This window comes from Colias croceus, chromosome 17 (assembly GCF_905220415.1).
Source record: "Colias croceus chromosome 17, ilColCroc2.1".
Taxonomy (NCBI): Eukaryota; Metazoa; Arthropoda; class Insecta; order Lepidoptera; family Pieridae; genus Colias; species Colias croceus.
The window spans coordinates 6,713,464-6,736,286 of NC_059553.1; the positions used below are offsets into that span (position 1 = coordinate 6,713,464).

The 22,823-nt window shown below is 33.6% G+C and overlaps 3 protein-coding genes and 1 non-coding gene across 4 annotated transcripts; 3 read left to right on the forward strand and 1 right to left on the reverse strand.

Annotated features, from left to right (window-relative positions):
• The first annotated feature begins 846 nt into the window (after window positions 1-846).
• LOC123699309 (dynein intermediate chain 2, ciliary) lies at window positions 847-10,918 on the forward strand. The gene is made up of 17 exons (XM_045646236.1): window positions 847-870; window positions 1,376-1,486; window positions 1,607-1,811; window positions 1,975-2,100; window positions 2,292-2,420; window positions 2,624-2,739; window positions 3,198-3,332; window positions 3,473-3,602; window positions 3,841-4,008; window positions 4,386-4,529; window positions 6,877-6,986; window positions 7,360-7,537; window positions 7,925-8,153; window positions 8,854-8,953; window positions 9,202-9,335; window positions 10,303-10,396; window positions 10,766-10,918. Exons 1-17 carry the CDS (start codon window positions 847-849, stop codon window positions 10,850-10,852), a joined length of 2,220 nt encoding a protein of 739 aa, XP_045502192.1. The 3' UTR covers window positions 10,853-10,918.
• On the forward strand, window positions 9,808-9,880 carry Trnat-ugu. The gene has a single exon. It is a non-coding gene; the product is annotated as a tRNA-Thr (tRNA).
• Window positions 10,919-11,533: 615 nt separating the features above from the next.
• On the reverse strand, window positions 11,534-14,563 carry LOC123698871 (fukutin-related protein). Its single transcript, XM_045645678.1, has 5 exons — window positions 13,743-14,563; window positions 13,350-13,532; window positions 12,891-13,063; window positions 12,356-12,635; window positions 11,534-12,162 (listed from the first exon to the last, which is right to left on the reverse strand). The coding sequence occupies exons 1-5, from the start codon at window positions 14,481-14,483 to the stop codon at window positions 12,040-12,042; spliced, it is 1,500 nt and encodes a 499-aa protein (XP_045501634.1). The 5' UTR covers window positions 14,484-14,563; the 3' UTR covers window positions 11,534-12,039.
• Window positions 14,564-14,933: 370 nt separating this feature from the next.
• On the forward strand, window positions 14,934-21,059 carry LOC123698872 (ATPase ASNA1 homolog). Its single transcript, XM_045645679.1, has 5 exons — window positions 14,934-15,145; window positions 15,230-15,335; window positions 15,458-15,643; window positions 20,033-20,170; window positions 20,496-21,059. Exons 1-5 carry the CDS (start codon window positions 15,027-15,029, stop codon window positions 20,955-20,957), a joined length of 1,011 nt encoding a protein of 336 aa, XP_045501635.1. The 5' UTR covers window positions 14,934-15,026; the 3' UTR covers window positions 20,958-21,059.
• Window positions 21,060-22,823: the final 1,764 nt, after the last annotated feature.

Below are 22,823 nucleotides of genomic sequence, written 5' to 3' on the forward strand. Positions count from 1 at the left end.
CGACGCCGAATTAAAGAAAAAACGACCCCAACTGGCTAAGAAAAAGGTGCTGTTACACCACGACAACGCACTGGTTTACACGTCTGCCGTTGCCATGGCCAAATTGGTCGAATTATGCTACGAATTACTGCTTTATCCACCGTATTCTCCAGATTTAGCCCCTGGTGACTTCTTTCTGTTTCCTAATCTGAAAAAATCCCTCGTCGGGAATAGATATGGATCAAATGAGGAGGTTATAGCTGCCACGGAGGCCTATTTTACAGAGTTTGAGAAAACATATTTTTCGGACGGGTTAAAAAAGTTGGAGCATCGCTGGACTAAGTATATTGAACTAAAAGGAGACTATGTTGAAAAATAAATTGCTACTTTTCCAAAATTTTCGTATACTTTTTCTAGGCTAAGTATTTATTGAATCGCCCTCGTAGATGGAATGTGCGAAAGAAAGTCAAAGTATTTTCGTACTTGAACACTTAGATCACGCAAAATGAAAAAAAAACTGAACTATTTTGCTAACTGTAGTTAGGTCACATAGAATGAAACTAAATTTAAACATTAGCCTGTAACAAATAAAAACTTTTGGCTGAAAGACTAAAACACACTCAATTATAAATAGACGCTATAAAAAATATAAAAATTCCTTGATGAAATCTACTTCTTGAATATAATAAAGGTTATTCTGGTATCTGATACTGAACTAGCACTATCGTGATTATAAATCAATGCAATGCAGTTTACACCTGTAATAATTGTACTGTTCCTTCCTTACTAAGGATACTGCAGTTAGAGGCATAGTCTTGTACAAATCGGGTAAATTCAAATACTCTATTAAATAAAATCCAAAATATTATGTCGTCCGACGATGACAGCGACGTGAGTACCGCTTTTCCCGCACTTTGTTGCGTGTTCATGAATAACAAGCTTACCACGAATTAAAAATTACAAATCCATTTCAAATGCTTAAGGCACGCAATGATCTTTAAAAGTTTGTTTACGCTTGCTTTCGCTGAACTAAAAATGGAAGTATTATTTACAATCCTGTTACATGATCACGACCAATAAAATTCTAACATAAAATATTATGCAAATCTGGAATATTTACTCGTAAATCAAAGTGGTGCTTAAACGTTTAGAAGACTGAGCAGTTCTTGATTTGCGGTAAGCTTGCGTGCTTGTGTTTTTGGGAAGGCAATCCGTTCTGTTAATTAATAAAAATGCTGAAAGCTATGGTCAAGAGGGCGTTGAAAATAGATGAGGAGACAGTGCTTTTGACTAAAACGTTATCAAAATTTGATGTAGGCACCTTTAATAGCTTATGCTTGATAATAATTAGTGATATTATGTGAAAGTAAATAAGCGTTATTTTTTGTATATTTAGCAGAAGGAAGGTAATAAATCCCGCGCGAACTTAGCGGAAGATGAAGCATTAGACTGGCTTAAGCCACGCACGCTCATAAAACCTGACGATCAAGAAGATGTTCCTGAGGCGGTTAGTAAATTCTTGCTGCTATATATACGCACTGCGGTTTTTGTTTTAACCTAATGCGGACACAATTTCTATCATTAACAATTTTAATTCTTATGCACTATAAGTTAATAATATTGGCAGGATCTTGAAGAGGAGGTTGGGCGTGTTCTCACTACTATCAACCCTCAATGGGTGGCGGATGAAGTAGCCTATCATTATGGACAGGGAAAATTTGTACTTAAGCCAAAACCGACATTTGGAAAGGCGTATCCTTTGTACATATACCAAGGAACAGCCATACGGAAGGACTCTGAAGAAGCGAAGGCGCAAATAGCTGCTGGTTATGGTATGAAAATTAATTTCATTCTAGCTCTAGCTGGTTTATCAAATTATTTTATCAATAAAAAAAATAGTAAGGCTTTGCGATTTATATATGTAGGTAAGTGAGTCCTTTATTTATTTATTGTATTTTGTTGTATAGATTCTGATATCAAATTATATTGAAACAGGAATGGTCGGCTTCGACGATGCTGGTCCCAAGCGAGCCAAAGTGAAGAAATCTGCGGCTGAAGAAGAAGAGGAAGAAGAACCAGAACCCGAGCCTGCAGCACCAGCAGAGGAGGCTAAGGGAGAAGGTATAAAAGGCTTTACTAGCATTACCCGCGATTTTATCAGTGTGGTTAAAGTACCATAAGCTATAGATAATACATTAAATGTTCCTGATGCAACTTATGGAATTAAAGAGGGAAATACTCATTGTTACAGAGTGATTAAAATATTATTTTTTTGTTACAGTAAAAGTATTATTTTTTATACTTTATGACAGAGGATGCAGTTCAAGAAGAAGAGAAGCCAGCGGCACCTGAAGAAGTGGAAGCGCCAGTTGATGAAGCGGCTGTTGGTGAAGAGGCTGAGGTGGGAGAGGAGGGTGGGGAAGAAGCCGCGCCGGAAGAGAGTAAGATGAAACTCAATAACATTTATTTATTCATTAGGCTTTTTCTAGAAGCACTTTTGATCGTCATAGTTTTACCATTAACCATCGATTCGGAAAGCAGTTTCTATGAAGACGAAATGTTTTCCTTAAAGTGGTTACGATACAGGTACATAATATACCAACTTCAATAAAATTATCTATAGCTTTAAAATAAAACCTTACAGAAGGAGAAGAACCTCTCATCGAAGAAGTGATTACAATAAAGCCCCGGGTCAAGAAATTGGCTAACCAGTTCAACTTCTGCGAAAGAGCTGCCCTGACATACAATAACCCGAGAAGAGTTAGTATTATACATATTATTTTCTTAGTTAAAATAAAAATATGTGCTCTACATTGCACTTACTTGCAAATATTTTTGCATTTATTTGATATTAAATATTTTCAAACCTCTCTCCCATGACTTTACGCAAATTTCCAAGTGTGCTCTTTCACATTTCGGCCTTGAATAAGTAACTAATCATTATTCATTATCATCGTAATTTGCATGCGCCCAACAGACACTTTCTCTAGTATCAAAATATCTCCATACCAAATTTCATGAAAATTGGTTCAGTAGTTTAGGCGTGATTGAGTAACAGACAGACAGACAGAGTTACTTTCGCATTTATAATATAAGTATGGATAGCCTTCCTCGATAAATGGGCTATCTAACACCGAAAGAATTTTTCAAATCGGACCAGCAGATGAAATTTATAAGACCTTATGTAATATAATAAAAAGTTATCTTACAAATAATAGTCCGTGGACACACAAACGATACCACCGCCGAGAGCGAACTATGGATCAACTTGTCTGCAGTCTATCATCTTTGATTTCTACCAAGAAGACTACGCTCGAAAGATGAAAGAAAAAGAAGACGAGAAGCCTAAAAGGGTAAGATTAAAAAAAAGTTAAAATATTATGTTAAAATAAATGGAAACATTATTTAATGATACATAATTGGTACATTGCACAGTCTATTATTTTTTATCTAAAAGAAAAGAAGAATTAAATAAATATAATTTTTTCTATAGCTGCGCAAAAAAGCAGCGAAACATGCGAAATCAGCGCAACAAATTCACGACGAACAACTGGCGCAAAGAATACGGGAGGCTTGGACCATTCTCGAGAGACTCGTCAATCAGAACATTTATGATGATATTGGTAAGTTTATTTTCTTCATTCATATTCGTATAAAGTTAAAACTTTAGCAAATATCAAAGATGTTTTAAGTGAAACTTCTTTAGGCGCGTTGAGAGTAAAATTTCAAGATCGCTTCATGCCAATACCGTCATATCATAAGGCGATGATTTTTATATCTTGCCAAAGAAGTTTCACTTCTGATATGTGTGCTCACTCTTTTTTATATATTTTCACTTATTGGAATAACACATAACTTTAGCCCAAGACTACCGATACTGGGACGATCCGTCCGACGAATTCCGCGAAGGCATGGGCTCCTTACTACCGCTATGGAAGTTCCAATTCGAACCCATGAGGAGTCATGCGGTGTGTGAGGTTCAATGGAACCCACACTATCAGGATCTGTTTGCTGTTGCTTATGGATCTTGTAAGTAAATATGATAAATAACATATTTATGTAACATATATATGAGTTGTTTTTATTAGGGATTTAATTGTATAATGTGTTTTTATTGTATAATTTTGTATCTCGGTTAGGAAATGTCAAATTTAAAAATTATTATCTGTACATATGCTTCTTTATGAAACTTTCTTCTTACTGATTTATGCTATGCTATGCGATTTTTGTTGAAGTTTTATTTTTGCAGTAGAAATTAGGTACAGTAGACAACAGCAAACTTTAATTCAATAATTAACTAGGTATACATAGTTTTATAAAAATATCTAGTTAATTTCTACTGCCTTCTAGATCGGACGGACAACAGACTCTAATTAATATTTAATTTTTCCATTATTTTTTTCTAGTGGATTTTACACAACAGCAAAAGAACGGATGTCTCTGCCTATACAGTATAAAGAATCCAGCGTACCCAGAGTACGCAGTTATAACTGAATCGCCAATAATTTGCTTAGACGTCTATCACGAGACTCCGTATCTTATATGTGTTGGTACGTATGTTTTTAATAAGTTTCTAAAAATAAATAAAACTATGTAGGTACTTATTGAAATAAAATAAAATAAAACTGTTGTAGTATGTAAAAACTCAAAAGAGCAATCTTTTTCGTATCATAAAAATAATATAGGTAACGAAAAAGATTGCAACGTACGATAAATTTATTAGGTACTGTAACGAACCATAATATATCCTGCACACTAATTTTTTTTAAATATTTAAGTGGTATCTAAGTGTTTTTTAATTACGTATACAGGGTTACAGGAAAAGTCGATGTAGATCCGTTAAGGGCATGTAGTACACATCATTTCTGAATGATTTCACTATGTAACCTCCCATCCTAAACTTAACCGTTTTCGAGATATTCGAGTTTTAATTTTTTTTATGAAAATGCCCAATTTTTCGGCTATTCAATTGAATATTTTGAATTTTTTTGACTCTTATGATTATTTTTTTGGTTTTTTACATGAAGAATGAGATGCTTAATTACCTCAATGACTAAAATTGCACGTAAGTTTACTAAATAGGTCATTGTAGACGATCGAAACTTAAGAAAATAAGTACAAATTATAAAAATATATTTTTCTTTTCTGGATATCTCAAAAAATTATTATGGCACTTGCTCTGCAGATGTGCTTAAAAACATCTACATTTTATCAGCTATCCAACGAGGTATAACAACCTATGGTTGTATTTAAACTCATAGAGAAAAACACAGTTGAAAAGGTTCAGGTAGTAGGTCTAACGGGTCCCTCGGCTATTGTCCTTCAAGTTAATCCGGTGCGTGTGAGCGAGAAAACTTACGATTTATGCAAATGAGAGTGAGAAAAATAATGTGCAAAAACAAGTTTGGGGATACAACATGCCCATTGTTTTGTATTTGGTCGTTTGTTTGCTTGCCATCCATTTTAGTCTGCTCATGCGATTCGTCCATGGTAGATGCGAATTATTGTGCTTTCGGATTCCCACACGACTTATGTGTGTGACTCAGGTGACCTACTAATGATCTCCCATTACAATTACTGCGGGACATGTGGTTTCAACATGATGGCTGCTCTGCTCATTTCAGAAGAAGCGTTAGCGAATGGTTGGACACGTAACTATCCTAACAAATGGATTGGACGAGGTTGGCCTTTACCCTGGCCACCCAGATGTCCCGACCTGACCCCCATTGATTTTTATGTATGGGGGCACATGAAGAGCCTCGTTTACAGTGAGCCCAACCCCATATCGTTAGTGGAAGTTCTCAAAGAAAGGATGCTGCTTGTGTGCTGTTGAAATGCTGCTAACGACATAAGAAGAACATTAACCACATGGTGTAGTGAAAAGTGGACCACGTGAAGGAATGAGAAAATGTGTGCGAAATAGAGGTGGACACGTAGAACATGAACGATAAAATTTTATTCAAAAACATTAGGTGAATAAATGTTATTTTGAACTGATTTATTGTTTCATTTAGCTTACTACAATCACCGACGATCTGTACGCCAACTATGAGTTGAGCGTGAGTGACTTTGTATGCCAACTAGCGTTAACAACGCACCGATTACGTTATTTTCCAAACAATAGCCAGTAACTAGTCACTTACGCTCAAGTAATAGTTGGCGTACGGTCATTATTTGTACGATCGACGATGTGAACAAAAAAAATGCTATAAAACTGAATGATCTCCTAGGTCAGGATAGCGGGATATCGATGGATGCATGAAGGTTGTACCTAGCCGAGGGAGGCCTATGTTCAATAGTGGAAGCCAGTAGGCTGAAATGATGATGCTGAACTTAAGTCAAATTAATAAGATTAAATAAGGGCTATTTATTCTGACTGCCATGTAGCCTTAGAAACTAAGTTTCACCTTTGAGGTTAATAAATACCCTAGAGTGTTATACCTCCTTGGATAGCTGATAAAATGTAGATGTTTTTAAGCACATCTGCAGAGCAAGTGCCATAATAATTTTTTGAGATATCCAGAAAAGAAAAATATATTTTTATAATTTGTACTTATTTTCTTAAGTTTCGATCGTCTACTATGACCTATTTAGTTAACTTACGTGCAATTTTAGTCATTGAGGTAATTAAGCATTTCATTCTTCATGTAAAAAACCAAAAAAATAATCATAAGAGTAAAAAAAAAATCAAAATATTCAATTGAATAGCCGAAAAATTGGGCATTTTCATAAAAAAAATTAAAACTCGAATATCTCGAAAACGGTTAAGTTTAGGATGGGAGGTTACATAGTGAAATCATTCAGAAATGATGTGTACTACATGCCCTTAACGGATCTACATCGACTTTACCTGTAACCCTGTATATTATGAGATATTATTAACAATATGTATAACAGGCAGGTACGATGGTAATGTATGCGTGTATAACGCTCAACTCACACTGGAATCTTCCTACCAGTATAAATCAGATTCTGTGAGAGACAAACACAGCAATATTGTTTGGGAGGTACGTAGTTGTTTACTTCTATGCTTTAAACGTCTATAATAAAATGGCCTAACAAGACTACTTTTGACTCGTAATAGGCTTAAAAAAACTATTTTTTCATTCGAAATTGCCTAGAGCAAAATATTTTTTAAGATATCCTGGGCTTACATGGGAAACATCTTTCTTCTCGATATCCAGAGATGGTAGAATGGTCGAATGGGCAGTGATGTCCGGCGAGTTACAAGCCACTACCATAATGTATACCTGATATTTAGTATACAAAAAAACATTGTATCGAAGCTTTTAAAATGAAGAAAATCGCCTTTACAAGACTATTTTTTGATTTGCCTTACAAAACGATATATTTCTGACGGAATATTGTCTCCAAGCACAGATACGCTGGGGCGCTCGTCTAATAGATGGCGAAGCATCATTCTTCTCAATATCCGGGGATGGTCGTGTAGTCCAATGGGCAGTAATGCCAGGCGAGTTACAAGCCACGACAATAATAACGTTGCAGTCCAGTGTGCCGCCCATACCGGGGCCGGATGGCACTTTGCTCACTGTTAATAGTAAGTATTTAAGGGTAGACATTGTAGTATATGTAAGACGAGTTCCTTTATAGCCTTTTTTGTCTTTCTGATTACATATCCTCAATTATTAAAGTTATAGGTGGCTCAAGTCATGTAACTACTAGGTACTATCACAGTACTATACATCACATTTTTACTAATAAATCTATTTTCACGAAAAGATCCCTCGCATAAACATTACTTCATTCTGACAACAGACCTATACAAGACAGACTTATATTGATAACAGAACGTTAAAATAGACATATTATATTCTGTTGACAATTATACAGAACTATGCTTCAACAGGAAAACTTAGCTATAGTCCCAAGAGTTTCATAAGTCTTATTTTTTGAATTTCCTCTAAACCTAAGCCCCCCAAACCAGGTTGCGGCAGTTGCATCTGCTTCCACCCGGAAAAGGCGGATATTTTCATGGTGGGCACAGAGGATGGTATGATCCACACTTGTTCGCTCAAGTACAATCGTAACTACGTGCGTTCAGTACAAGGCCACCATATGCCGGTGTACAGGATACATTATAATTACTTCAATAATAGTATTTATGCGTCCTGCTCGGGTGACTGGAGGGTTAAGATATGGGAGGATGGACGGGAGTAAGTATTTCTGGGTATTTTTTTAAACAAGTCGTTTGAAATTAATTTGTAAGTAGCTTTGTAGAGAAATATTTAAATATCAAGTGTTGTTATTCGAATAACTAAATAACTGAAAGACTATTTAAAGAAATGATTATTGTTAGTTTTAGTCTGTAATAAAATCAATAATGTTATTCTGAAGAGTTGGTTTTTTTGATCGCGTTATGTCAGGAACTAGGTAACTAACTACCTACCTACTGTTTAGAATTGAAAAATTATTAATTTTGTTTTGATTAATAGTCCCTTTATTGAGGAAGACTAGATTATAAAACATTATGTATGACATGGGCGAAACCGCGGGGCATAGGTGATAGCTATTTAAAATATAAATATGTACATAAGAATGTTTAACAATTTATTTATACGTAAGTAATTATCACGCAGCTCTTCACAAAATAATAGAGTTGAAAGTGATATTATTATATTATACTAGCTGCTCCGCGCGGTTTCACCCCCGGCTTCCACTCCTGTTGGTCGTAGCGTGATGATATATATAGCCTTCCTCGATAAATGGGCTATCTAACACCGAAAGAATTTTTCAAATCGGACCAGTAGTTCCCGAGATTAGCGCGTTCAAACAAACAAACATACAAACAAAAAAACTCTTCAGCTTTATAATACATATTAGTATAGATTACATCAAGTTATTTAATTTATTTAGCGAGCCCTTATTCATGTTCGAGCTGGGCTCACCCGTTGGTGACGTGAAATGGGCACCATACTCTAGCACAGTCTTTGCGGCTTGTACCGCTGATGGAAAGGTAAGACATTATATTATAACTACATGATATTCGATTAAGTAAAGAATTTCTTTTAACATACTTTTGTCAAGTCGCATCTTCCTTTATGTTGCTACTTTTTTGTAAGGAGTCATGCATTTGATAAAATATTCTTAAAAGGCGCAGTCAAAAGTAATATAATCTACTAAAATGTATTAATATGTTCATCATAACTAAAATTTGTATTTCATTTTTAAATAGTTCTTGTTGTAGAGTAAATATAATTTTAGGTCTACGTATACGATTTGAATGTGAACAAATACCGGCCGATTTGTGTACAAGCGGTCGTTTCTAAGAAGACCAAAAAGTTGACGAGAATTGACTTCAATGCACGGCTTCCGGTTCTAGTGTGTGGAGATACCAAGTACGTTAACTAAGATAATAATAATTATAACAATTAATATTTATTAGTTTTTACTTTTTACAGACTGCGTTAGATGGTAAAATCCCACCAGCCATATGTTTTATTTCTATATTATGTATTGACTATAACTGTCATTTGAAAAGTAATAAATACAATGTATTTATATGTTAGGTATATATCTAATTACAAAAAAATGTTAAATGACCTTAAATAAGTATTGGTAGAGTCAATAATCCATTGTATCAATAATATTTTAGTTTGCTCATTAGTCATAATATCCAATGACAAAGTAAAACATTTGTTTCACAGTACATTATTATTATTGAATGCTAACAATTGTTTCAATATTTTAAATAAATATTTGATTAAGTAGTATGAGAAAAGAATTATGTAATATGTTACGAAAAAAAGTGTATTGTATAGTAATATTTCTGCGCTGTTTATATTCTAATATTTCGCTCCAGCATTCATCGCCTCCATAGCTCAGGGGTTAGAGCACTGGTCTTGTAAACCAGGGGTCGAGAGTTCAAATCTCTCTGGGGGCATTGACATGGAATTATCTTTTTTATTTTTTTATTTTGTGTTGATTTCAATATTTTTTAAAGTTTTCATCGTTGTTACTTAATATGTATCACTTTTATGAAAAATAACCTAAAGATATTTGTTGCTGTTTATTACTTTAGATTACCACATATTATGATAACAATAAGGCCAAAAATACCTATTCATATAAAAGCATAAAATATATAAGCATAGAATAAAATGCTTTCCTTAGAATAAAATGCTTTCCTATATACTTATATAATATGTTAAGGAATATGATCATTTTTTTTTCTTTTATCAGATCGTCTATGATAAATAATTCATTATTGCTTATTATTTTGGTCTAAAGTATGGTATGAAAAATATATTATAAGAAACTTGTTAATATATTTAACTTCTACAATCTATAAGTATATTATTTCAGGGGAACTTGTCACGTGGTGAAACTTTCTCCAAATTTAAGGGTTATGTGCAAACCACCTAAAAAGGCTCAGGGCGTTGACCAACGAACTCTACAGGTTATACTTTTATTATATAAATCCAATATTTGCTATTATTAATAATTGTTAACTAGGTATAGAATTATTTTATCTGTGATACCAGCACAGATAATATAATACTATATTAGTCGTAGACAGAGTAACTAAATAGTTTACCTCTCACATGCCCTTCATGAATCATGATGCCAATTTCATTTTTTGCTAACAATTTTCTTCTGAATAATCTAATTTAACTCTGTAAAAATAATTATACCGTACCATTCTTTTTATACATATCAAAGATAAATAGTGTAGTAACTTGTTATGTAACTTCCTCACATATAACTCATCCTATGATGTTTTTATTTTATGTGAAAAATAATAATGTTTTTTTTTTCATATTTTCAGATAATGAAACTAGACAAACTGCTGAGTTTGGTTCGCGACCCGCCCTTCCAAACTGGTGTAGTCGACGAAAAATTCGATGATGACTGATTACTATTAATAATTCCTAGTGTTATTTAGTTTTAATGTTATATTATTATAATAAATAAAAGAACACATTCATTTTATCGTTTTATTCTAATAAAGCATCAAAATATCCTTAATAAGACAATGCAATTTGAATATTTATTGTATAGTGAATATACGAAGCATATATTTATTTTATAAGTGGTGGCTAGTAAATTTATTGTCAAAAGAAGATAGATGCAGTGATTGTAGCTGTGTTAATTTTAAATTTCAAAACATCATAATCTCATAAACTCTAAAAACAAAACAAGACCATTTTAAATGGCTGCTAACATTTAGAAGTTAAACTTAACTGACTAGATAGAGATACATATTTATGCAATTAACCAAATTTCTATATTCAACCGACATTTAAGTAAAAATATTTGAGGAATTATAGGTATAGTATGGTATATTCTAGGAAATTTTATAATGATAACTATTTCATCATTTACGGAATAAAGAATCCATTGAATATAGAAACGGTTAATTATATATTAATACTAGCGGTCCGCCCCGGCTTCGCCCGTGGTACATATGAAAAATAGATGTTGGCCGATTCTCAGACTTACCCGAAATGTACAGAAAATTTCATGAGAATCGGTCCAGCCGTTTCGGAGGAGTATGCAGACTAACATTGTGACACGAGAATTTTATGTATAAGATTAACAACATTTTAACACCTTTCCTTAGTTACATTCACGTCAATTTGAGTTTACACAATTTACATGAAAATATGACATGTACTATTATTTATTTATTAGATAAATATTAATTTAATTAAATGTTTAGCCTCAAATAGCATTATCATTACACTATAAAGGATGAAGCACTCCGTGACTACACCGTGTCGCGACCGTGTCATGCCTCGGCATAAAAACATAGCTGTCTACTTATTACCTATTTAATTAATACTGAGATATCACAAAATAATAAACCAACAAAAAAACAAATCTAAATGTACTTACATATCTTCAAATGAAACGGTAAATTTTAGAAATTCCGTATTATTTTTCTAAGTGCTAATCTTTGGTAAATTAATACAAAAATGTGTAAAAAAAAAGATAATCTGTAAAAAATACAAAGCGTAGCTTAAGGACTAAATTAAAAATTATCAAATATAGTCCGATGCTATATTATTTTCCCCATTTTTTGGTATTAAAAAGCCATTCTTATGGATAGATAAGTTTAGGGCCGATTTTTTGACATCTCTCAAGAGAATTGGCGCCTAATTTTAAGTCAAGAAAAGCGCGCGCGTCGTTCGGTGCCGGTGCTTGGCGACCCGCGAATTGTATCTGAAAGGAGGTTACAATTATTAAATAATTATAAAAAAATATCGTATCATAAAATAAATACTATTATAAGTAAACTGATGAAGAACACAATGTTTTTAACGTGAGTGCCATAGAATAAAAAAGTATAGTTTTTTATGATTCATACAAGTAACTTCAATTAATAGCTTATATTTTGTATATTTTATTAAAATACCTGAGCAAGTGGATGCAAATGTCGTTCAGGGAACTCCCGTTGATGAGCCATCACCCAATCCGCTGGCCACATAGTCCCATTCTTTGGATTAAAGGGCAGTATCAACACATACACCCGGTTCGTCGCGGAATAAGCGACTCTATAGTAATGGCCTTTAGTCGCTCTTTCCCATATGAACCCGTCGTTATCAGCCCCTCCTCGCTGAAGCCAGGATACTCGAGATAGATCTGCCGCGTGAATGCCTATTTCGGCATACTCTGCCCATGGCAGAAGGTCACCCCTGAAACAATTTGTTATATACCATATAAGAAAGATTAATACAACATTTTCCATACATTTCTCTTATCATATTAAAATACGGATCTGGGCTCTATGGAAAAAAATGTATACGCATAAATGAAAATCATACCAACCTATGGTTTTTTTATATATATACTTCAATAAATTTTATCATATATTTTCAAAGACAAGATGATAATAACAAAGAAATAATCTAGACACAGTATAATACACACAATCAACACTATATAGTTACCTAGCAACAGCGCCTAGCAGTGATGTGGTTTCTAACCAACACCTTGCTCCAGCTTGCAACAAAGCCCTGAGGACATGTGCAGCAGTGCGTCTTATGTTCCTTCTGCAACAAGGCGGCGTGTTCCTCCCTGCTAGAATGTATGATGGAGTGCCTTGCACGGGTGGGAAACATCGCTGAAATAAACAAATATCTGTAGTAACAATTTATGTCTGTTCAAATATCAAATTCATGAAATGAACATGATAAAGTTTACACTCTCTCTGAAATCTTAACAAGACGAAACAAGAATGTCTTTAACTAATGCATTATTATAAATAAATTATTTATTTAACGCAATTAGTTATGTTCAATCCCAAGTGTAATTAGCATAACTGTAGCCTCCTATAGCCCTGACACAAAAGAGTCTCCAAAAAAAATTATCAAGACAAGCTGGAAAAAATTCTCAAAATATGAAGTTACCTGAGATTCCCGTTTACAGCCATACCACTGTACCCTTCCATCATCCCTTATTACAGTCTTCACACCTAGTTGCTTGTAGAGAGCCATCCTGTAATCTCTCATCCGTCTTGAAGCCTTTTGTTTTGCAACAGGCGTCTTTAATACACTCCTGCCAGCAGCGAGTTTACCATCTAATATTTGTATCTGGAAAATTACATTAACATTAATTTATTAGTCATTAAAAATAAGGAATATAATTAAAACACTATATAACCACTTTTATATACTACTATTTTCCAATAAAAATTAGACAATTCAAGCCTATTATGTCCCAATAGTTATATTATATTCTCCCACATTTGTATCTAAAATTGATATTAAGTTATTATCAGATAAGTCATAATTTGTACTCACTTTAATATTTTTAACAGTTGTCTGAAGGTAAAGAGATTCAGGAAAGGGCAGCACAAATGGGTCAGGCAGTGTTTGAAGTAAAGATGTTTTGAATATAACAGCATGTTGTCCTTGCACAGCATCACATAATTTCTTTGATGCATCTTTTCTATATTGTAAGGTCCAATCAACAAAATTCCATTTCACTTGTTGACAAACTGTGTGCGAATTACCAACTGCCACAGCTATACCTTGAGATGGGTTGCTTGTAGCAGCCGTAAGTAATTGCTGTAATAAACGACGAGAGACCCTCGTTGAATCAGGTACGAACAATGTGAACTCTGTTGAAATATAAGATAAAGGTTTCAATTCTTTTGGAGAAGAATCGAGTTTAAGCTCTAAGGACACGATTTTTACATTACGCAGTGTATTATTAGAGGCGGAAAATTGGAAAGGCGGGTACTGCGGGCCCTGGCTGAGAATCAACACTGGTATATTTGGATATGCAGCCACGAAAGATTGAACACTTTCAGCAACATCATTCTCAAAATCTTCGAACTGACGAAACACCACTGTAACCAATTTAGCTAAGTGCTTTGTTATTCGTGATTGAGCCAATACGGGAGCTATAGTCACAGGAGCTATGGGATAAAGCTTATAATGCGGCAAAAGGTATCCGCAAATTATTATTGCACCGATTATAAAAATGTAAACTTTCAATGAAAAACGACCTCGGAACAACCGATTTAATATCAATCTCATTTTGAGATTTTATTATTTCAATCATATTATAATATTTTACAATTTTATTTTTAATTCAAAGCAATTAAAAATAAAAACAATCTCGTCGACTCGTTCAACCATTGACATATTGATATTTATTAGACATTTTGACATTTCAGACATTTTGATTTTTTTATTCGTATATTTTGTGTCCAGTGGACGTTGTTATTGGTTTGTGGATCTTGAAATGCTAGAACATCTTCTGCTACTAAAAACTTATTTTTCTCAATTTTTATATAAGCAGTATAAAGAAAGAAATTAAAATTAAATCAAAGCCACGATAACTTTAACTTGTTCACAAAGACAAAACGCGTCTCAGGTGGTTATCTATGATCAGACAATAATTCTTGGAAATAAATTATCTATGCAATAAGTGAGTAAACAGTAAACTCATCAGTCAAATGTCAATTTGACTCTTCAAATTTGACTTTTCATTGATTGTTCACCTACTTTTGTAATATCGTTCAAGATTTTAATTTTCTTCTCGGCTTTTGCAAAAAGATACAGAAAATTATTTCAAGTATGGGTGACAATGTTGATTTTGAGCCTTTGGAGCCTTCTCTAAAGAATGTAGTAGAACAGAAATCTTTACGTTGGATTTTTGTTGGTGGTAAGGGTGGTGTTGGAAAAACAACATGCAGGTGAGAAATTTTAATTAAACACGCACTCTTTAATAAATCATGTCAACGTTTAGTTACGTACTAAGATATTATTAATAATTTCAGTTGCAGTTTGGCTGTTCAGCTTTCGAAAGTGCGGGAGTCTGTATTAATTATATCTACAGACCCTGCACACAATATTTCAGATGCATTTGATCAAAAATTTTCAAAGGTAAATTGTTTACGCTCATTTCTTTTTTGCTACAACAAATATAAAAGATGGCGTAATTATGACCATTATTTCTCATTTTTCCCCAATAAGAATATATTCATTGATAAATGTTTATATTGCAGGTGCCAACCAAAGTGAAAGGTTTTGACAATTTATTTGCTATGGAAATAGATCCTAATGTTGGTCTAACAGAGTTACCAGAAGAATACTTCGAGGGAGAGGCTGAAGCCATGAGACTCGGTAAAGGTGTGATGCAGGAGATTGTTGGTGCATTCCCTGGTATTGATGAGGCTATGAGTTATGCAGAGGTAATAATATCCTAATAAGTAAATAGTATTTAAGCCTTTGTGGTACAAAATTCCCAATTGTGAGGTTATGTTAAGATTATTTGTTATGGATTGCTGATTATTGTTGTTCTGAGAATAACCAAAATAGTATGTTACACATTTTTTAATATAAATGTAATCTAATCGAATCAAGTCTGTTGAACGCGAGTCATTGCGCTCCGTAAATTTTAATACAATTTTCGCAAAATGTCGCAGTCTAAGCTCGAAAAAGTGGTTTCTGAGCTGCACAAATCCATCGTCGAGCTCACGAAAAAGGTGGAATCGTTGGAAACTATAATAAACGAGCAAAATACTTTTATTAAATCTCAGGCGGATTCAATATCGAAGTTAACAAAGCAGCAAGCAACGGATTCAAGTACCTCCAAGTTGCAAGAAAACAATGAGGTGTCATTAAGAAATAGACCAATCCGAGCCGCTAGACTTCGTGTACCATTGGTCGCCAACGACGTGCGCAAGAAACGTGATGTGCTGCAGGGCGCTGCGTCAGCGAGCGACGCCGCTTCCGCGATGAGTGCGAGCGAGGACGACTGTGCTAACTCCCTTGCACCTATGCAGAACGCGAACACTGTCATCGACGCAAACGCCGTACAATCAACGGACAATAATAACTGGATTCAAGTTAAACATAAACGACCAAAAAATGTAATGCGCGGGAGTGCAGCCCCCGGCAATTCTATGATCGAAGCTTCTGAAAGATGGAAATACTATCATTTGTTTTACGTAAAGGCGGGAACCGCTGCCGAAAAAATCACTGAACATATAATGAAAACTTGTAAAATCGATAACTGCACCGTTGAAGTATTAAAATCGCGAGGTAATTATTCGTCGTTTAAGATTGGCGTACTTGCAAAAGTATCTCAGCTGATAATGGATGTCAACAATTGGCCGGAGGATGTTTGTATAAAGCCGTGGCGCAATAACTTTCGTAAACAAAGTAGTGATCAATAAGTTTTGTTATCTGACTATTACCTATCAAAATTGCAGAGGTTTACGCAGTAAAACAACGGAGTTTAGAAAGTCGGTGTTTAATTCTTCATCACATATCTTCGCATTGACAGAAACATTTTTGAACGATTCTATGTGTGATTCGGAGTTATTTCCCAATAATTATACAGTTATAAGGAAGGATCGTGCAAATGACACAGGTTATGGTGGTGTTTTATTAGCGGTACGCAGTGAGTATTCAGTGAAACGTATATACGATGTAGATGGTCTTTCAAATGATAAAGAAATAATCCTCGCTTTGTTATCATATAAAAATATTAGGTATTTGTGTGCTGTTGTGTATATTCCCCCGAGTTATAATGATAACCAATTTTCCAATATTTTATATGTGTTAGAAAATGCAGTATGTAAATTTTCACCTATGGATGTACTCATTTTAGGAGATTTTAATTTGTATTCCATGAGCAGGCACTCAAACGAGATATTTAATTGTTTTACAGCCTTTTGCAAACTAAATCAACATAATACTGTTTTAAATAAATCGGATAGAATGTTAGATCTTGTTTTGAGCAGCATGTCATTGCAATGCGTATCTGTGAGCGGTGATATACCACCTCTCGTACCCATGGATGCACATCATCCACCACTCGAAATAACAATAAAGTGTAGGCGAGGTACAGCCCTCGTTAGTAAGGATGAGGAACCCCCTTCATCCCAGGAATCTATAAATGAATCTTATCAATATTTTTGTGACTGGAATTTTCGGAAAGCTGATTTTAGTTTGTTATATTCTATTTTTGAGAATATAGATTGGTCTGATCTTTATGCTATAAAAGATGCAAATGAAGCCGTCGACTTTCTTTATTCTAAAATTTGCAAAAGTTTAAGCTATTGCGTACCTTTAAAAAATGTTAACAAGCCTGCTAGTCGTTACATTTATCCTACTTGGTATACGGCGGAGATTATTTATAATATTAAAAATAAATATTATCACCACAAAACATACAAAACAAGTGGTAATTTAGTTAACTTTGAACTTTTTAAATATTATCGTGCCTTAGTCAAGAAATTGATTAACAAAGCGTACCAAGATTACACTAATAGGATTGGTAGTGAGATTTGTAATAATCCTGCAAATTTTTGGAAATTTGTCAAGGAACTTCGTAAAAGCAGATGCGCTACGGGTTCATATAATTATAACAATAAAACCTTAGTTGGACAAGATGCTGTAAATTCGTTCGCTGAATATTTTAGTTCTGTATTTTTGCAAAATTCTCCCCGCTTAAACGTCGAAGAAGCTTTACAAATTTCTGATTCAAACTTTAATGATTCTTCATATGTACAAATTGATAAATTTAAACCTTCTGAGTTAAAACAGGTCAGTAAAAAATTAAAGTCGCATTCTGCCGCCGGACCGGACGGTATCCCGCCTTTCGTAGTTAAGGATTGTATATCGGTTTTTCTGAGTCCCTTGTTACACATATATAATTTATCCATAGAGCAGTCATTATACCCCGCTGTATGGAAAATTTCCCGTGTGACTCCCATACAAAAAAATAGTGATAACTGTGATATAACTAACTATAGACCCATAGCCGTGTTGTCGACATTTGGTAAGTTATTTGAGATGCTACTTAATAATCGAATTAAACGACAAATTGAACCTCATTTGAGTGATTGTCAACATGGGTTTAGATCCAAGCGATCGACAACAACTAATCTCACAAATTTTGTAAGCTATGTAAACGCACGTATGGATGAAAAGAAACAAGTTGACGTCGCCTATTTTGATTATCAAAAAGCTTTTGATAAAATAGACAACGACATACTATTACATAAATTTGCTCTATTTGGCTTCAATCCGAAGCTTTTACAATTTTTCGCTAATTACCTAAAAGATAGGAAACAGTATGTACAGTTAGGAAATTATAAATCATATATGTATTACACGAGATCGGGTATAAGTCAAGGCTCGAATTTAGGGCCAACCCAGTTTTTAATTTTAATAAACGATTTGCCAAATGTAGTCAGCACCGCTAGATGTCTGATGTTTGCTGATGACCTCAAGTTATACTTGACAGTTAATAACTTTACTGATCACCAGTTGCTTCAAAACGATATAAATTCTGTTGCCCGGTGGGGTGTAGAAAATAGTTTGCTTTTCAACACTGAAAAGTGCAAAATAATGAGCTTTTCGCGCATTCTAGTGCAACAAAACTTCAATTACAAACTAAATAATTTAAATTTGCAGCGCGTTTCAAATATAAAAGATTTAGGTGTCACCTTTACATCTCGCTTAGATTTTAAAGAGCATATAATTAACTTGTGTAACAAATCCCTAAAAACGCTAGGATTTATAATCCGTACTAGTCATAATTTTGATAATATTAAATGTGCCATCTCTCTTTATACCGCATATGTAAGAAGCAGCCTCGAGTATAATTGTACTATATGGGACCCCTATGAACATAAATATATTTTAAAGCTCGAAAAAGTACAAAAGAAATTTTGCAGATTTATTTATAAAAAGATGTACGGATACTATCCATACATTTATCCCTCCTTATTTGTTTATGGCATGACAGGCTTTATGTCACTGGAGTCGCGACGCAAATATTATATGCTAATACATATGTACCAACTGTTACACGGGGGCGTGGACAACCCAGACGCACTAGAGCAGATCTGTTTAAACGTTCCGCCTAAGATCATGTACAGCGTGGCGGGTCCTCTGGACGTGGGCCTGCGACGCCTTCGCGATTTGTTCACCGTCCAGTCGGGAGGGCGAACGAAGAGTGGTAGGAATGCTCCCCTTATACGAGGAATAAAGCTGCTCAATGACATGCTCGCTCACAGCAATGAATGCGATATATTTTATTTAAGTTTATATAAATTTAAAAATATTATTTTGTTCTTTCTTAGTCATAAAAAATGATGTAATTTTAGTTAAGTAACTGCCTTGTAATGTTTTGGGTATACATACCTGTAAATTACTTGTGTTGAAAAATAAAGAAATAAAGAAATAAAGAAATAATTGGATATAGTATGTTTGAAATCAACAATGCTCTGAAATGGAAATAACAGGCTAATGCATACATAATTTAATTTATGTAATTAATCTTGCTAGTTACGTTTATACAATTGCAATGTGTTCCAAGTTTTGATTGTTGATTATCGACTGAATATTGTTTCTTGACTTTCTTGAATATTGTTCCTTCACTTAATTCCACAACAAATATTTCAAATCACCAATTAACACCATGATTTACAAAATATTCTTTTCCTATAAATTTCAAAATAAAATTAATAAAATATTGTTACAATTGTCTCAAATTCAGCAAGTGCAAGTTTTTTTTTAACTGACTTCATGTATAGTTAAAAAATGTTTTTCTTATAATTTCTCAGGTAATGAAACTAGTGAAAGGCATGAATTTCAGTGCAGTGGTGTTTGACACAGCCCCCACTGGGCACACATTGCGTTTGCTCTCATTCCCGCAGGTTGTAGAGAAGGGACTTGGTAAACTGATGCGCTTGAAATCTAAGGTAAGATAATCAAACATTGGTTATAGTTTATTGAACACTATAATTTTGTTGTATTTATCATATTTATCATTTTAGTATATTGCTTGAAACTTTTTAGCTGATAATATTATGTTGTATTACAAGCACATTACTTACTGGAAGGCGCAATGACCCAAAAGTGAACACAAGCACATTGCTCTGAAAATTCGAATTGTAAATATCTAAAACCACACAAATTTAACAAATCCATAACTCCATGATATCTCTCAACTCCTGTACATTTTCTTTATATAATTTCATCTAAAAAACAAATACTTGGTACCAGTAATTATATTTTCTTACACAGGTCGCGCCATTCATCAACCAAATCGCTTCACTCTTTGGCCTCGCTGACTTCAACTCGGACATGTTCAGTAACAAAATGGATGAAATGTTGTCAGTCATTCGTCAAGTGAACACACAGTTCAAAGATCCCAATCAGACGACATTTGTTTGTGTTTGTATCGCGGAATTCCTCTCGCTATACGAAACTGAGAGGCTTGTACAAGAACTGACGAGGTGTGGAATCGACACACATAACATTATAGTCAACCAGTTGTTGATGAAAACGTCAGCGCCTTGTGAACTATGCGCCGCGAGGCATAAAGTGCAAGAGAAGTATCTAGAACAAATTGCAGACTTGTATGAAGACTTCCATGTGACCAAATTACCGCTGCTAGATAAAGAAGTGCGAGGTGCGTCGGCTGTGAACTCGTTTTCTGAATTTTTGCTCAAACCATATGTACCACCACCACCCGCGACGTCATAGAAGTGTTGAGTTGTTCTTATGAATAAAAATGATTATGAATTTGAATTACTACAGAGAAATTTAACAAATCAATTATATTACATAATAAGGAATTACTATTTAGTACTTCCTTTTCATTTTTTAATATAGGGCAGATGTTATTGCATAAAATCGATACATATTTAATGAAAAAAATGTATCTGAAGAAAATGATATACACTTTTTGTCTGGCTATAGCCTATAATATTAATTTTAAAAGCATACAAAAGATTTTCGTGCCGCAGCACTGCCATTTGTAAAGATAATAATACTATCAGATATATTTTTATAACATGTAGTTTTAAAGCTATAGGATTTATAGAATTACCAATACTATACTATCATAAAACATTTTTATTCATAAGTAAAAACTACATGAGTCATGAACTTTATCATAATATTATTATTCATTCATGACAAGCATTTTGTCTTATGTTTATAAGAATATAGGCTAATCCTCTTTTGCGATTCTTCGAATTCCATTTTTTGCTGAAAGCAGGAATGAGGTTTTAGGTTTTTTGGGGTTCCAAACATACCTAGTAAAAATACAATATAATTATAGAACTTGATTCGTTTTGTTAATATGTATACAAATTACGATACCTATATAAATTACTATAATTGGTTCAAGCCCACATGATTTGTGCCGCTTTTATTGGTGCCAATTCAATTCGATCCAAGACTTCTGAATTATTTATTAAGTTTATTTTAAATTATTTAATTGAAGGTGAAAGATTAACAATGCGTGATGTTCTTTTTGTATTACATTGACCTAATAATTGTAAAATGTATATCAGGTGTCTCTGCTAGTAATAATTAGGAGAATATCAAAGTGTAATATATATTAAAAGACTTTGTATACATACTGAAATAAATTATAATTGTTATAAGTTTGTTTTATTTTCCACTAACTCTTTTTTAACAGAATTTTTTTTCCAAACATGTTTTGTCTGTAGCTATGATATATAAAAGAGCTAGATACGTTACCCGCTCTCTATTTTGGCAAGAAAAAACTCAGGTAAGTGCCCGAGTTTCACTTAGTCACGCACCATTCAGCGTCGTGGCTGGACGTTCTTTTTGTATTTTAATCGGCAGTTGTTATTACGAAGTACATGAGTGAGACATGTATTATGTCTCGTGCGTGAGAGTGAAAGAGAGAACAACTGTATTGGTGATAATGCGTTAGTAAGTAGGTATGTATTAATTACGCTGTTTTTTAGTGCAATGATGTTGGCGTATGCCGCGTCTACTAGTATACGTAGTATATTATTATTAGTCTGTGCTACTAGTATAATAGGTCATTGGTCTGTAGAGAAACATTTTATCAAACATGGGTTTATTTAAAATAAAAGAAATTTCATGTTAATTTATTTATATATTCTAAATTTCAAAAACTATAAAATTAACAACATTATTTCATTGTAAAACAACAACTAATTTATAGCTTGCAATACGGCAGTGATATTTATTTTATACATATACTTATAGCACATACATAAATCATATTTTTCACAAACATTTGAATTGCACTTTACATAAGACTAGAAATTTGTATTGAAAAGCAAAATATTGATCTGTTTAAGAAATCTACTTATTATAACAATTATTGTAAAAATAAATAAAATAATACTTTAACAAGGACGTTTTAAAAACTACAATATACCTAAGATACCTATTATTTTATTTAAAATTACTCACAATTTTCGTTTAATTTGGTCATGTCTTTTGTGTAAAATATTACAATACTGAAAGTAAACATTATTTTATATATTGTTATTAAATTTACATGTTGAAATACCTGTTTGCTGCCATTTCATATATCTGTAACTTGCATTAGTTGTATATGAT